The sequence below is a fragment of the Lolium rigidum genome, chromosome 1 (assembly GCF_022539505.1).
Source record: "Lolium rigidum isolate FL_2022 chromosome 1, APGP_CSIRO_Lrig_0.1, whole genome shotgun sequence".
Lineage (NCBI taxonomy): Eukaryota > Viridiplantae > Streptophyta > Magnoliopsida > Poales > Poaceae > Lolium > Lolium rigidum.
In genome coordinates this window covers 21,701,282-21,716,464 of record NC_061508.1, presented here as the reverse complement: position 1 = coordinate 21,716,464, position 15,183 = coordinate 21,701,282, and the positions used below count along the sequence as shown (strand labels likewise).

Below are 15,183 nucleotides of genomic sequence, written 5' to 3'. Positions count from 1 at the left end.
ATGGCGTCCACCCCGAACGGCGCCGCCGCCGCCTCCTCGGCCGCCGGGGCCGCGCCCCCCGTGGACAAGGAGGTCGACTTCGCCAACTACTTCTGCACCTACGCCTACCTCTACCACCAGAAGGAGATGCTCTGCGACCGCGTCCGCATGGACGCCTACCACTCCGCCGTCTTCCGCAACCCCCACCACTTCCGCGGCAAGGTGAGAAAAAGGCCCCTCCCCGTCCCTACAAATCGCTAGAAGCTCGATTCTTGCTGCAATTTCGCGGTCCGGTTTGATTGATTCGGCGGATCTGTCAGGTGGTTCTTGATGTGGGCACCGGGAGCGGTATCCTGGCTATCTGGAGCGCCCAAGCCGGCGCCAGGAAGGTGTACGCCGTGGAGGCCACCAACGTGGCGGAGCACGCCCGCGAGCTCGTCCGCGCCAACGGGGTCGCCGACATCGTCGAGGTCATACAGGGGACCATGGAGGACATTGTGCTGCCAGAGAAAGGTGAGTTTTTTTCAGTTCGCTGGTTTGTTCTCGTTCCTGAATCGATGGTGAACATATGAAAGTAATTGTGTGGCTGGTGGAGTGATGTTTCAGCAGTATTATCAGCAAAAAAGATTAGTCTTTCATCTTGAATGTGGATTTTTGTCTATTTCAAGGCTTATCAGAATATGGAAGTTGCAACCTATTGAGTATTGATCATCTATTATTGTGTTTGAATCGCAGTTGATGTCATTATCTCTGAGTGGATGGGCTACTATCTCTTGAGAGAGTCAATGTTTGATTCCGTCATATGCGCACGCGACCGTTGGTTGAATCCAGGTGGTGTAATGTAAGTAAATTGAAGCATTCTTTAAGCAAAGGATCCTTTGCTGTGCACCTCCTTCTGAAATTATCTGTGATTTTTATATCTACGCTGACCAAATAATCTGTAAATCAATTTAAATCAATGAACACATGATCTGAAGTATGTTGTTGACTTGTTTCTGAAAGATAACGATACCCTTGTAGTTTTCTTGTTTGCATAATCAAAACACAGATGTACCTATTGTAAGATCAATCTTTTGCAGGTATCCTAGTCATGCTCGGATGTGGTTAGCACCTATACAAAGTGGTTTGGGTGACAAAAAGATGGAAGATTTTGACATCGCTATGAATGACTGGAACTCATTTGTTGAGGACACCCAGTCTTATTATGGGGTCAACATGAATACTCTGACAAAGGCATATCGTGCAGAACACGAGAAGTTCTATCTCAAGGTATCTCTTACTATATAAGCTGTTCTGTTGGATGCATGCTTTCAGTGTGGAAAATGCAGTTCAATCATACAAATTGAAATCTTATAATCATATTTCATATAGATAGCTACCAAGAGTTTATTCACGATAAATGGCAAAATTCTTAAATTATGTCTTGAGCTCATGCCAAAAGATTGTGTAGTTCTTTGTTTCTCAAATGTCTCATGACTGCAATATTGGGATGTGAAATTTATTATTTTTCTGGAGCTTACAAATGACGTGTACCTTCTTCTGGTTCTGTATCTTGCCGTGTCTAATATACTATGTATTTCCCAATTTATGACCTTATACTTGAACTAATCACCCTCAATTCTTTTGACAAGACATTCCTTGCATTCATGATCATTTCTGTATTCTTTTGCAGTCTTCAATATGGAACAATCTTCACCCAAACCAAATTTTAGGGCAACCTGCGGTCATTAAGGAAATGGATTGCTTGACAGCAACCATTGAAGAGATACGAGAAGTTAGGGCACAAGTTTCATTGCCAATCAACCGGGATAGAACAAGAGTAGCTGCATTGGCTGGCTGGTTTGATGTCCATTTTAGAGTATGTCGAGCCGAATTATTACCCAGTTCACCTCATTTTAGATTTACATTTTACTCAACTGTAGATGCTCACAGGTTCGCTGAAACACTTTCAGGGTAGCAAGCAAAACCCTGCAGCTGAGGAAGTTGAACTAAATACAGCTCCAGATGAGAATGGTGGGACACACTGGGGCCAGCAGGTTGGGTTTCTAGAGTATTTTTTTTCCAGCCATAGCCTATAGTACTTAAATGCTACATCCTTTGTTCTTGAACCTGTGAATGCAACATAAAAGAGACAACATGTAAAGCTTAGGTCTTATATGAATTTATTATAAGCAAGGTAGAGAGGCAAACTATTCCTTAATTTGAGACTTGAGCAAAATAATGTTTATTTAGTAGCATCAGACATCATCTGGATGGTTTTGATTATGTAATCATGGAAGTGCATATCATTCATAGTTGCCTGGCATGCTTTGACAGTCAAATTTTTTTGTTCCCAAGGTATTCTTGCTGACTCCATCTCTGAGAGTAAATGAAGGGGACAATGTTAATGTTTCCTTCTCGATGGTTCGCTCGAAAGAGAACCATCGGCTTATGGACATGGAATTCACCTATGAATTGCAAGAGTCATCTGGCAAGAAGCTTCCAGCAATCTCAACCAAGATTTTCTTAGAGTAGAGCAAGGTTCGGTTTGAAAAACTACTATATGTTTCTGAACTTTACTCATTCAATTGTTTCGATGCCAAGTGCACAAGATATTGTTGGTATCAGAAGCCATCCTGATGCCGTTCCATGAAGCGCTCTGCATTTTATTCCTTTGCTTAATCGTAGTATACTAGAATTTGACCTTAATCTGATCCATTTTTGGTTCCTGTTTCAACAGATCGCTGACTAGATCTGACTCGGTCGATGAAGCGTTGGGGAGCACCGTGTTACCATGTGTTGTTGTGTCGTCGTCTTGAAAACCTTGCCCCCAGTTTGAGAAACAGTAGTTCCCGGTGTGTTTGTTTTTCCATGGTATGGCCTAATGGCCCATCTTGTGTAATACACTATGCCGGATGTGTAACAGTGAGACAATGAGGCACATGATTTAGTGCCAGAGATTTTGTTTGTTGTATCAGTAACATATTATTATCATTTGATCCGCCGAGCAACTATTATCATTTGATTCGCCGAGCAACTGAAGAGCCATTAGCTGTCTGTTCATTTGCTCAGTTTCTCAGTGAATTTGTCTTTCTGACGTTCGAGCTTCCATTTGACTAAGATTAGTTTGGTTTTAACTTCATAGATTCGAGTTCAGAAGAGATGTATGCTACTACCTGTTTCAAAATAAGCGTGGCAGCTTTGTCTGTATCTAGACGCATGTTAATGTGTTGATATATCCGTATCTAGACAACAGTTATTTTAGAACAGAGGTAATACTTGCTTGCTTTTCAAATCCAATTTGCAGTTGCATTTCGTCCATTCCACTGGGCAATCCGGTGGACTATTACAACCTATTTTTCTTGCCCAAGTTCTTTGTATTTCTGGATGAAATTTTACAGGTGCCTAACTTAAATATCAACTGCCATTTCAGTTAGAGACTTAAGAACTTTTGAAAATTGTTCAAATTTCAAATCAACTGCCATTTCACTTACAGACAGAGAAAGACCATATCAGTTCAGTCACTAGCTTAGCCACAGTGAAAACGATAAGGTTCGGGCCAGGCAGCTGCAGCCTCTCCCCTCGCCGCCCACCATTGCCCCGAGCTCCTCATTCAACGCCGCGCCCTCATGCTCCTCCAAATGCGCGGCCTCCCCGCCGCTCCTTCCCGCCCACTCGCCCACCCCCACGTCTCCGCCGCGCCGCCGCCCACCCATCACGGTCTCCGGCGCCGCCCTCTATCTCGGCGACTCTCCAAGGTCGTGTCCTACTACGGCCTCACGACTCCGCCGTACAAAACTGTAAGTACGGCCATCTTTTTTTTGTCCACAATGCTCTCAGGCAGATTCTTGTGTGCCGCCATTCACAGTAAGCTTGTTCTTGCCTGCTGCGTGTTGCAGGATGCTCTCGAACCTTACATGAGCAAGAGGGTCGTCGAGCTTCACTGGGGCAAGCACCAGCAGGATTACGTGGACGGCTTGAACAAGCAGCTCGACACCAGCCCCTTCTACGGCCACACTCTGGAGGATATGGTCAAGGAGGCCTACAACAACGGCAACCCGTTGCCGGAGTACAACAATGCTGCACAGGTAATCCGGTGCATATTACTTGGTCTAACAAGTTCTGTTTGTTAATTTGATTTCCAGTACCGGTATTGTTAACTTTTTTTGTGCGCACTGAGACTTCGCCCTCATAGCTTCCTCATCATTGTTTACTATCGCAGACTGCTGAAACAAGGATGCCGCGGTTTGCTTACTGCAATTCTGACCCTGCCTGTTGTGATATGTAGGTCTGGAACCACCACTTTTTCTGGGAATCAATGCAGCCGGGAGGCGGTGGCTCGCCTGAGGCTGGTGTGCTGCAGCAGATTGAGAAGGATTTCGGCTCGTTTGCTAATTTCAGGGAAGAGTTTATGCTCTCGGCGTTATCCCTACTGGGGTCTGGATGGGTTTGGCTTGTCTGTAAGTTTACGTTTACCAATTTCTTTCAAGTTCAGACACTATTGCTTATTCCAAGGTTCTCATTTCCTGACCATGGCTTTAAAATTCCTGTCAATATTCCGTAAACTGCTGAATGTTTTCCTTATTGCAGTGAAGAGAAACGAGAGGAAACTCTCGGTAGTTAACACACGAAATGCCATCAACCCACTTGCTTTTGGAGACATCGTAAGTTTACTCAACATATGTTTCTGTTTTGGTCTATGTGTGTTCCCACTTCCCTGTTGAATTTTTTGAGACATTGCCTGTTGAAACCTTTGCACTGAAATTTATTTTCTTATTCTCTTTCAGCCAATCATCAGCCTTGACTTGTGGGAGGTAAGTAAATTGAATCCCTGTTTAGATCCTTCCATGTACCAAGTACTGACATTTCTCTTTTTTCTTTTTCAGCATGCTTACTACTTAGATTACAAGGTGGGCTCCAGATCCCGATCCGCCCCCCCTGCATATTACTTATGTCGAACCTACTATTTAATCTACCGGATAACATCTCAGCTGCTTTCTATTAATGCAGGATGACAGGCGAGCATACGTGTCAAACTTCATGGACCATCTTGTCTCTTGGCATACTGTCACTCTACGCATGATGCGTGCGGAGGCTTTTGTTAACCTTGGTGAACCAAATATCCCAGTGGCATGAGATGATATGGATATGACCTGGAGTTGTCTCCGCATATGTCGTCATCACGAGGTATTAAATTTTGCAGCATTACATCTGGCATATGTGCAGTTTAATCAAGTAATACACTATTCAGTTCCATGCATGTGGGGTGGTATGTAAATAATCAAACCAGGGTCCAGGTCATCAGTTTCCTATTATGCATAGCAGTACCACAAATAATGCTACATTGCTACAAGGAATGTTGATATATCATGTAGTATATCTCAAGGCTACATTGCTTCTGAACTTGGTTATGTAGCAGTACCACAAATAATGCTACATTGCTTCTGAACTTGGTTAATGTACCACACAGTAGTACGAAGAACTCTCGTTGCAGTTCTTTTGTAAAGAAACATGGGAGGTTATACGAAGTAAATTGAATGTTTATGTATGGTTTATCCTGTAGCAAGGACTTCGAAGCTGCCACATCCTGATCTTTTTAGCCATAACTACATACTGTAAACATCACACTGTGCTATATTTTGAGGTGGGAAATTGACATCACACTGCTAACAAAAGATTAATCTCATCATTGAAGCATCCACTGGACCAGTTGTTTTCATGCTTTTCATGTCTGCACTGAGCTATTTGATTGAATGTTCTTGCACCTATTATATTCCCATAGCAATCACCATGTCCCACACCGACAATTGTAATAAACAAACAAAGTGGTATGCGTTTCTTCCTTTTCTGTCACGGCAGATAAAAATGACTTTATTTGGATGGATCATTTTCAAGAATTTGTAACTGTTTGATGGCAGCGACTTCCCTGGTGGATGGGTTTAATGGAATGTCTGATGTTCCATCTAAAAAAAGATCTAAATGTCTTGACCCCTTCTTACATCCATTTGGCAGGGTTGCCAAGGGAAATCCTGACCCAAATCCAACTGGAGGAGGCGGAGAGTTGTGAAGGCGGCGTGATGTGTGGCCTCATGCAACACACGGTGGACAAGCAATCTGCTTGAAGATAAACGGCTGGGGTTTTGTCATTGTTCTCGATTGTTTGTGCAAAGAAGACATCTCCCAGTTTCAAGTCACCCTATAAAGCAGAGATGGACGCTTCGGAGCATGTAGGTAGACTTTGTAGTGTGGGCTATCGGCCTAACTTGTGCTTGAAGCCACGGAATGTTCTGTAAACCTTTACGCTTCAGAAGAGGCTCCCCTAGTGCTGTTAACAAGAGTCCCTAGTTTCCACAACCCGCAGCCGTAGTTTCATCATTCTGTTGTAACAGAATTCAACCCCTTGTGCACCAAGGCATGCTCACATGGATATTATGTCTTGCTCAGAATCTTTTCGACCCTTTGCATTTTGTGTGCAGGCTAAAGATCGAAATATGGTAATACTTTTCTTCTCACAGAAGTCAGTTTATTTTCTGCTGGGACAGGAATACATTCACTCGCTTGAAACGGGGCCCAAGAGAATCCCTGGCAGAGTGGTAGGGTGTAGTTTCATCATGAACTGCTATATGCTGGGCGGTCAGTAGTTGCTTTGGGCATATTTTTTTTCCGATGCTTTCGAGCATATTAAATGGTCCCTGTGGAGCAACTGACGCCTTCTAAAACTTTGCTGATCTTCTAGATATATTGTTGACGGTTGAACTAATCATTTATAATTCATATTCTTTGAGCACAGATGGATAGAAAACGTTGTATTATGTTGGCAAGTCGGTATGGCAGGTTAACCTGCTCAATGGCAATTAGCCACAACAATATGGAGAATCTAGTGCGCTGCAGCAATATATAGTAGGTGCACTTGTTCACTTTAGTCTTCATGTAACTTCAGGGAGAAAAAGATGAATAATAGAAACGGCACGAGTGGTTTGATCCGAACCAGAATGCGATGGTAATTAAGATTATAAAATGCTATGGCAGCAGCTGCAACAAGAAACATGATCGATGCTTACAGTATCTGACAAATTCCTCATAGAGGTAAGCTACTAGACAAGGCACACACGATTATTAATTCAGAATCTAAACATGTTGAGGGGTAATTGAAGGCGACGGAAGGAGGATCTCCAATTCTCCGTCTCCATGTTGTTCCTGCCGGAGTTGAGCAGAGTGGGCTAGTTGCAGCAGCAGCAGAGGCAGTCGAGGCAGCACTCACAGGTCTCGTAGCAGCAGAAGCAGCACAGCGCCGTGAACACGCTGCAGCCCAAATTAATCACATACAAACGTCAGAGATAGACGAGAGATATAAAATCATAGACGAGAGAAACAAAATCAGAGATGGAAGAACAGAAAATCAAACAAAATCAGATCTTTCCAATCTCTGTTTTCCAGATAACTGAAGAGTTGTATCTCTTCCTGCCGATAGGTGCACACAGAATCCAGAGAGAGCGAGTGAGATCAAACGGTGTCTCACCATGCGTAAAGGCAGCCCTTCTCCTCGTGACGCCGCTGCACATGGTCGGAGTAGGACATCTCCTGCGCCGACGGAGCGTTATACATCTCGCCTGGCTCCTAACCGGCTGTCTGGCTCGCTGGAGAAGAAGACTAGTACTATGCAAGAATTCTCTTGTGGCTTGAAAGGACTGGAACAAGAGGATGGTGCTTTATAGGCTGGGAAGGCTGCACTTGTGCTGGTGTGCTGCCACTGGTCATTTTGCTCACATCGAAATGTACAATTGGCAACAGCGATGTTTTGTAACTTAGCATAGCTTGACGGGCCCATGCGCAAGTCGGCTTTGGAAGGTAGGGCAGGTGTAATGGTTGATAAGACATGTCTTATCTTAACTCGTCACGATCTTTTTTTAGTCTTATCTCTACTAGCTAGCTAGACATCCTAAATATGTGGTGAGATAGACTGTGCTAAAAGATCATCTTTTATAATTAAGAGAAGGCAAATCCTTTTTTCGTCCTTATCTTTCCCTCCACCTCAGTTCTTATCCCATGTGCTACTACTAAAATATCACCATTGTACATGCTCTTATGTCTCACACGTGACACGTCTACCCGTCGTTCTCGTGCTAGACGAATCTCGCAGAAATCTCATACCGAACAATTTAGCATAGCTTGACGATGGTAAGAGCTCTACAGCTGCCCTAAAGATGTACCATCGGTTGATGGGGGCAAGGGCTTCTGAAAAGAGTGCATGAGGTGCTCGTTGAGGGTCTGCTAGATCGGATAAGTATCCCCATTTCCGGCATAGGGTGACTAGGTCATGCCCCTGGTATTTACCTGATGGGGCGTTGTTTCTGTTTTTTTTTAGGTCATTAGGCTATGACGACATGTTTCTTTACCTATTGTCTGATTTGTAGATGTTGAGTGGTGGCTTGAGTTTTGCGACATTCGCTCTTGGCAAGTCTTTTTTTGAATAAAATCTAAATGAAGTTGGCATGCATTTCTTTGATGCGGAGGTTGCGGTTTTAGCCTCCATTTCGAAAAAAAGTGTCGAGTATCTCGCGAAAATCTCAGAAAGAACAATTTAGTTACTATATGAATCTTAGGAATTCTCGGGGTCCACTTTGTAGTAGTAGTGGTAAATACAGGGATAGGGGATTGAACTTGGTCCTTGTTTTCTCCATCCATTTTGCACGCCAGGGTAGCTTGGTTTCGAATTATAGTATTTTCTTGACTTGCTTTTTGACGAGGGTATTCCTAGTTGAGTGGTCAGTTCTGATGGGCTGGAATAAATCGACCACCTAATTGTGCGCACCCTATGGATCGGGTGAGGTCATGGCCTCATGGGTCCGTGACCATCATGGGTTTATGCATTGTGCTCTGGGTAACAGGAAGAATTAGTTAGCATCGACCTCCACTAATGATGCCTGAAAAGTTTGCTACTGGGTCACTGTCTACAAACATGAACTATCAAGTATCACATCAGGCTTCGGGAGAAGAAGTTACGTGGTGATCGCTACAGATATTATCTGACAACTTTTCTACGAGTTATCAAAGTACTTACGTGGCTGTCTGAACATAAGGAGGTGATGAGAGTGAAGCTTAACTTACCACGCATAGAGGCAGCCCTTCTCCTCGTGGCGCTTGGAGCAGTGCTCATAGTAGGACATGTCCTGCGGCGGCGGAGGGTTGTTATACATCGCCGCCGACCGGGGAGAGTTTCTCTCTTCTCTTCTCAGCGGCAAGTCTTTAACCTGCTGATAGATCCTACCTCACTTAATTATCTTCTACCTTCGCTAAGCACGGTTATTGGCTTAGCATTTGAATGCAAATGAGGATATTTGTAGGGCCTCGGAGTCCAACATTTGTCAATGCCCGACTATCAAGTGTACATACATTTCAATGCTTTTTGGAAGATTCTTGCATTTCAGGCATCTCGTGGAGATAAAACTGGGACTTGATTAGTTTCCCTCCATCCAATGGTTTCTAAATTTTCACCCATCTACTGTTATTCTGTTAATCCCTTTTGACTGCCAATGTAATTCCCCTTTTTTGAAAAGGACCACCGATCTATTAATCATCATTAACAAAAGTACAAAGAGCGTCAAAAGTAATAAAAATTACAAAAAAAATCTTTGGACCGTCTAGAGAAGAATACAAATACTGAAGCGAGCCGAAGACGTGCCACCGTCGTCGCCCCTCCATCACCGGAGCCGGATAAAACTTGTCGAAGTAGAGCTTGTTGTAGTAGACAAACGGAAAGTCGTCGTGCTAATTCCCTTTTAACTGGCAAAAGTTCAAATTCAGAAACTGGTGATCGATCTGGTACATTTACATAGTTCACGTTTTCACCTAATTAACTCTTGTGTGCTGGGAATATCATAAAACAAAAAAAACTTACGTGTACTGATTATAGACTGCCATTAACAGGTAACCAAGCAGTTCATGAATAATCAACGCCCGGCCTTTCTTCAGTCCCAGGCTTCTAGATGAATGTGGTATATATTCCTTAGCGACTAAGAAATGAGATGAAAATAGGGCGTGCAGCAGTCGATCGCAGTAGTAGCCTGGACTACTAGAAGGAGTGACAAGTGGATGGGAACGGCTCCCACGTCCTGTTCTTGGCGTGAATTTTCCTCCGCTGGCTCGCTCTGACCGGTACACGTTGTATCCTAGAAGGAAAATCCGTCAGGGTCGAACGGGACTGGAGAATTTGTTTGATCTGCCCCGTGGTCTCACTTGGTGTCCATTGATCTGCAAGGAGAAGTGACCCAGAATATACATCGCGATTCGACGACAACCGCCATTTGAGATCACACGACATTATGTTGTAAAGGCTTTTTTCGATTATATAAGAAGAGGATAAATGAAGTATATTAGGTTTTCCTGGAACCGAACTGGTACCAGCATAGGATGAGAAAAAGAAGGTGAAGTATGACTCAAAATTACTAAAAAGAATGAGAAAAACTGTTTGTTTTCAATTTCACCAAACAGACACATTTCGGCCTTTTTCCCTCAGCCCAACACTGAGTTGCAATGGACTTCTTTCCTCAGTCCAATGTTGAGTCACCATTCTGCAACAGACTGCTTCCCTTAGCCCACACACACCTAAGCGGCTACAAACTCGAGCTAAAATGCACCAATACATAACTGATAAAAAATTCCAACAAAAACCAGGTCGACCTTCTTCTCCAGCAAGAAAATACCTCAGTACCTCGCGCACTCCACCCACCCCTTCCACTCCCAAGCAGCCATTGAGTTGTCCTGGGAAATCAAGATCGAACAAACTCCACGGAAAAGCGGGAAAGGGAGATAGAACTTAGATGTCGAATAGAAGAACAGGAGAAACAGAAGAACAAACACTGGGAGAAAACCTACTTGAAATTGAAGAAACTCTGCAGTTCAAGGTATGTTCATGGACTTCATGTAATTTAAAACATGAAATGTGTACTGTTAGATCAAGCAGTAGCAGATACAAACTCGGAAATTCAATTCGGCTCTTGGGTGCATATGCTCTCTTCACCAAAAAACATATTTCTAACTGTCAAAGAATTCTAACAAAAAAATTCGCATGTACATCTTGACAATCTATGTGCGTTCGTGCAGTTTCGTGAAAAACTGATATTTTTTGTGGTTGATGTAAAAAAGACAGAATAAGCCTAGTTAAGCATACGTATCCAGGAGCCAAAACATCACTCCCAAACTAATCTAATAAATACGTGTTAAGGTACCATGAGGGCTATTTATACGTTTTCATACACGACTCTACGATGTGATATTGCACATATCCAGGTAAAATTACTAATACTCAAGTTTCAAAATTTTAGTAACATCTATCTTTTTTGATTTTGCCTTAATCATCAACGACAAATGCAGAAAGATATCTGCAGTTCGTCATCATCAGCAAACGATGACAATACATGGCGGCTAGCTACTGCTTGGAGCCACAATGTGCTTGGCACAAGCAACCAAGCTAAAACAAATACGTTTCAGGGTTAAACATATCGATACAAAGCTCATGTAAGCAATATGATAGAAAAAAAAAATATCAGATACGCTGTCAGAAAACTTATGCAGGTTGACCCATTCGGAGAAGTAAATGAGAATACGCTCCTGCAAAACATGTATTGTCATCTACATCGCCCTATGGTACACCGATGCACCCCGGTCGCTGTTCTCCTGGTGTTTCTGGCGCAGCTTGGTATGGTTCTACTTTTGGTGGCTCTCATCGTGGTTCTATCTCCCCGAGCACCGTCGAAGTACCTTTTCCTCGCTTCAACTCAGACGAGCTGCGTGAATACTATCCTCCGGGTGGTAGATCATCATAGTTGTCGGACTGTACTAGCTACATGATGACACATGACATCTTTGTAGTGGATCCCGTGTATGTACGATGGTCTTGTATGTTATATTTGTGCTATTTGTGGGATTTGGTGCTATATTTGTCGAATTTGATGCTATATGGTGATATATTTGTGCTCTATGGTGATATATTTGTGCTCTATGGTGATATATTTTGTGCTATATATGTTACTGGAACATTCAATGTTAATTCATGTGCATTTTTTGTGATTTTTTGAGCTAATTGAACCAAAATGGGGAAAATCTGAAAAAACTGGGCACGGCTGTGCTGACGGTGTCACCATCGGCACAGACCCGCAGCTGTGCCAAATGGCACGGTCTGTGTCGACGGTGCGTGCACCAATTTTTTTCCAGTTTGAAAGTGCCTAGTTTCGCGCCGTTTCTGGGAAAAAGTGAGTGACTGTGCCGACAGTGACACCGTTGGCACAGCCTAACGTGCTTCGCCGGTGCCGTCACGCCGTGGCGGACGAGGAGCGCACCGTGCTGACGGTGGCACGGCCGACGGCCACCTTCCCAGCTGTCGGTGCAGCGTGTGCCGACGGTGACGGACTGTACCGACGGTGCCCATGTCTACGCCGACCGGAGCTGTGCCGACCGTGATATGCCGACGGTCACCGTCGGCACAGCCTGTGCTGACGGTGATATGTACAGCGCCAACGGTGTGGGGCCGTTGGCCCACGGCCTCTTTCCCGTAGTGGCAGTTTGCAAAAACAGCTAGCAGTAGCAAGCAGCAGGCAAAGCGTACGTCTCCCTCCTTCGCCTCCAGGGCTCCCAGTCATCGGCCACATGCACCTCGTCCGTATCCACGATCACGTGTCACTGTGCAACCTTGCCAAGAAGTACGGCGGCCTCATGCTACTCCGTCTCGGCTCCATCCCGTACCTCGTGGTGTCGTCCCCAAGCGCCGCCAAGGCGATCACGCGGACGCACGACCACCAGATGGCTTCACGGCCAGCTTCGTCAGTCGCCGACGCGATCTTGTATGGAACTTCTTTTCGTGGCATAGAGGAAAAAGCACAACACCTAGGAATCAACAACACAAAAACTTTGTTAGAAATTACGGATCCATTCCATCCTATGCCTCATCAGTCTCTGGAAACTCGGAGATATGTCTTTTGCCAGAAAGCTAGCAGCAAGGGAAAGCGGTCTTCGAACAAGGACGTGGAGGAGTTCAAGTCGGACCCGTACCTAGCGACGCTGCTCAACTGCATGCTATGGGTGCAAGTTGAGGCATTTCGATTTGGATTTCAAATCAAGACCTTCACCTCTTTCCTTTTTTCGATAAAGGATGCTTTATTACTTTTGTGGAAGCAATTACATCCAGCCTCTGCATAACCAGGATGCACACAGCCGTTTAAATTGTCTGGATTCAAAGTATAAAAACTAGGCGGAATACATATCGGAGCGATGAATCATATAACACCTAAGGTGTGGGTGGTGCTGCAATCGGTAGACTATGCTGCCACCCATGTAGGGAAAAAGTATCCCTCGTCGTAGTCTCCAACCGTGTACAGACCTCCGTAAATAGGTCTCGGTTCTCCATCCGCTGAAGAGGTAACCACAAACGGAGAATACCTGTACATCTGTAGATGACCTGCAACAAAGAACAATTTTTATCGTTAAAAATCTTGTTATTTCTACTTAGCCGAGTGCCCGGATAACTGCTAGCGCCCCCACCCTAAGAAGCAACTTAAACCTTGAATCGATACCGTGAAGCCGGTTGCCAAAGACATTGGCTACACTAGTAGGGGGATACAGGGTGGATGCTACTTGGATGACTGACCAAATAGATCTCGCAAAGTGGCACTGAAAAAAAAGGTGTTTAATAGTTTCGTCTTGGTGACAAAAAAACACACCTAGAATTTCCATGCCAATTCCGCTTGACAAGATTATCTTTGGTAAGAATAACTCCGCGACGAAGATACCATCCGAAAATTTTAATTTTTAATGGTATTTTCATCTTCCGAATTTTCTTATTATTATCGACCGGTATATCAGAATGAATAATCGCATTGTATAAAGATTTGACTGAGAAAGTGCCATCTACATGAAGATTCCATCTAAATTCATCCGGTTCAGGTGATAGGTGAATATCTCCCGGCCGTTGAATTAAAGCATTCCATGCCAATAGCCTTTGTCCAAGTAAAACCCGTCTGAACGTCACATTCGGAGGTGAGGTAGCCATTACTGTGGCAATGGTATCACCTTTGCGACGAACAATTAGTCTACGTTCTAATCCCTTTTGAAAGAGCTAGAGGAAGTAATGGGATATTTTAAGGGCGGGCAGTCCGGGGCACAAGGGTCCTGGTACTACCCAGGTGCGAAGAACCCCGGAGGTGACAATCTTCTACCACAAGCTCTGACCTGACTTGTTGTACTTGATTCACCGAAACTTTTCTTGAAATTGACTTGATTTGGAAGAAAATGCTGTAGACTAGAAGATTCAGCTTTCTTTCCTTTCCCTTTGAAGATGAAGCAGACTTTGAGGATGACATTTAAAGCATGAAATTAGATAGAAAAGAAAATCGATATTTCAGAGTATATTCTAGCCATCACGCCATACCTTCCACAAGTGACAGAAGAAAGCTACAAAATGAATGAAGGAAAAAGGGTCCGACCTCTTCTTCTCTCCCTACGGCGAGCAATGGCGGCAGAACAGGAAGCTGGTCGCCACGCACCTGCTCAGCGTTAAAAAGGTCCAATCATACCGCATCGCCCGCCAACAAGAGGTGTGTACGTGTGTGTCCAATTACGTTACATGCTACTGCATTTCTCACACCAAATGAATAATGCATGTGTTGCTTGCTGAAGGTCATAATGAGAAAACTTCCACCATGTCATATATATATATAGGTGAGGCTGGTGATGGCCAAGATCCGGGAGGCGGCGGCTGCGAGCAGAACCGTTGACCTGAGTGAGATGATGAACACGTTCACGAGCGACTTGGTTTGCCGCGCATTGTCAGGGAAGTCGTCCAAGGAAGCTGGCTGGAACAGGATGTTCAAGGAGCTGATCCAGACAAACACAGCGATGTTTGCGAGTTTTAACCTGGAGAATTTCTTCCCAAGATTAGCAAAACTACTAGATCTGCTGATGGCTAGGCTGTTTCATGTGCCCAACAAAGGGAAGGAGGTGAATAGGCGCTGGGACAATATACTCGATATGATTATCCAAAGGGATTTCTATTTTCGTGCCCTCAGGTCCTTAGTTGTACTCAGTTTTCCCCAGCTCCTTAGTTTTTCCTCAGTTTTCCCCAAGCCCTTGTTTGAAACCCACAGAAGCAGCTCAGACGGCAGGATTCCCGTTTAGTTGACGTTCGTCACGTGTGGGGCCGCGTCTTGTGGGGCCGAGTCGTGTGGGCTCGCG

The 15,183-nt window shown here is 44.4% G+C and overlaps 2 protein-coding genes across 2 annotated transcripts; both read left to right on the top strand.

Moving 5' to 3' along the window:
* Window positions 1–2,995, top strand: LOC124669079 (protein arginine N-methyltransferase PRMT10-like). The gene is made up of 8 exons (XM_047205815.1): window positions 1–201; window positions 300–492; window positions 715–820; window positions 1,059–1,248; window positions 1,652–1,837; window positions 1,932–2,015; window positions 2,317–2,499; window positions 2,699–2,995. Exons 1-7 carry the CDS (start codon window positions 1–3, stop codon window positions 2,491–2,493), a joined length of 1,137 nt encoding a protein of 378 aa, XP_047061771.1. The 3' UTR covers window positions 2,494–2,499; window positions 2,699–2,995.
* Window positions 2,996–3,587: 592 nt separating this feature from the next.
* On the top strand, window positions 3,588–6,422 carry LOC124669063 (superoxide dismutase [Fe] 2, chloroplastic-like). Its single transcript, XM_047205814.1, has 8 exons — window positions 3,588–3,758; window positions 3,858–4,046; window positions 4,247–4,418; window positions 4,549–4,622; window positions 4,746–4,772; window positions 4,845–4,868; window positions 4,969–5,145; window positions 5,971–6,422. The coding sequence occupies exons 1-7, from the start codon at window positions 3,588–3,590 to the stop codon at window positions 5,092–5,094; spliced, it is 783 nt and encodes a 260-aa protein (XP_047061770.1). The 3' UTR covers window positions 5,095–5,145; window positions 5,971–6,422.
* The last annotated feature ends 8,761 nt before the right edge of the window (window positions 6,423–15,183 follow it).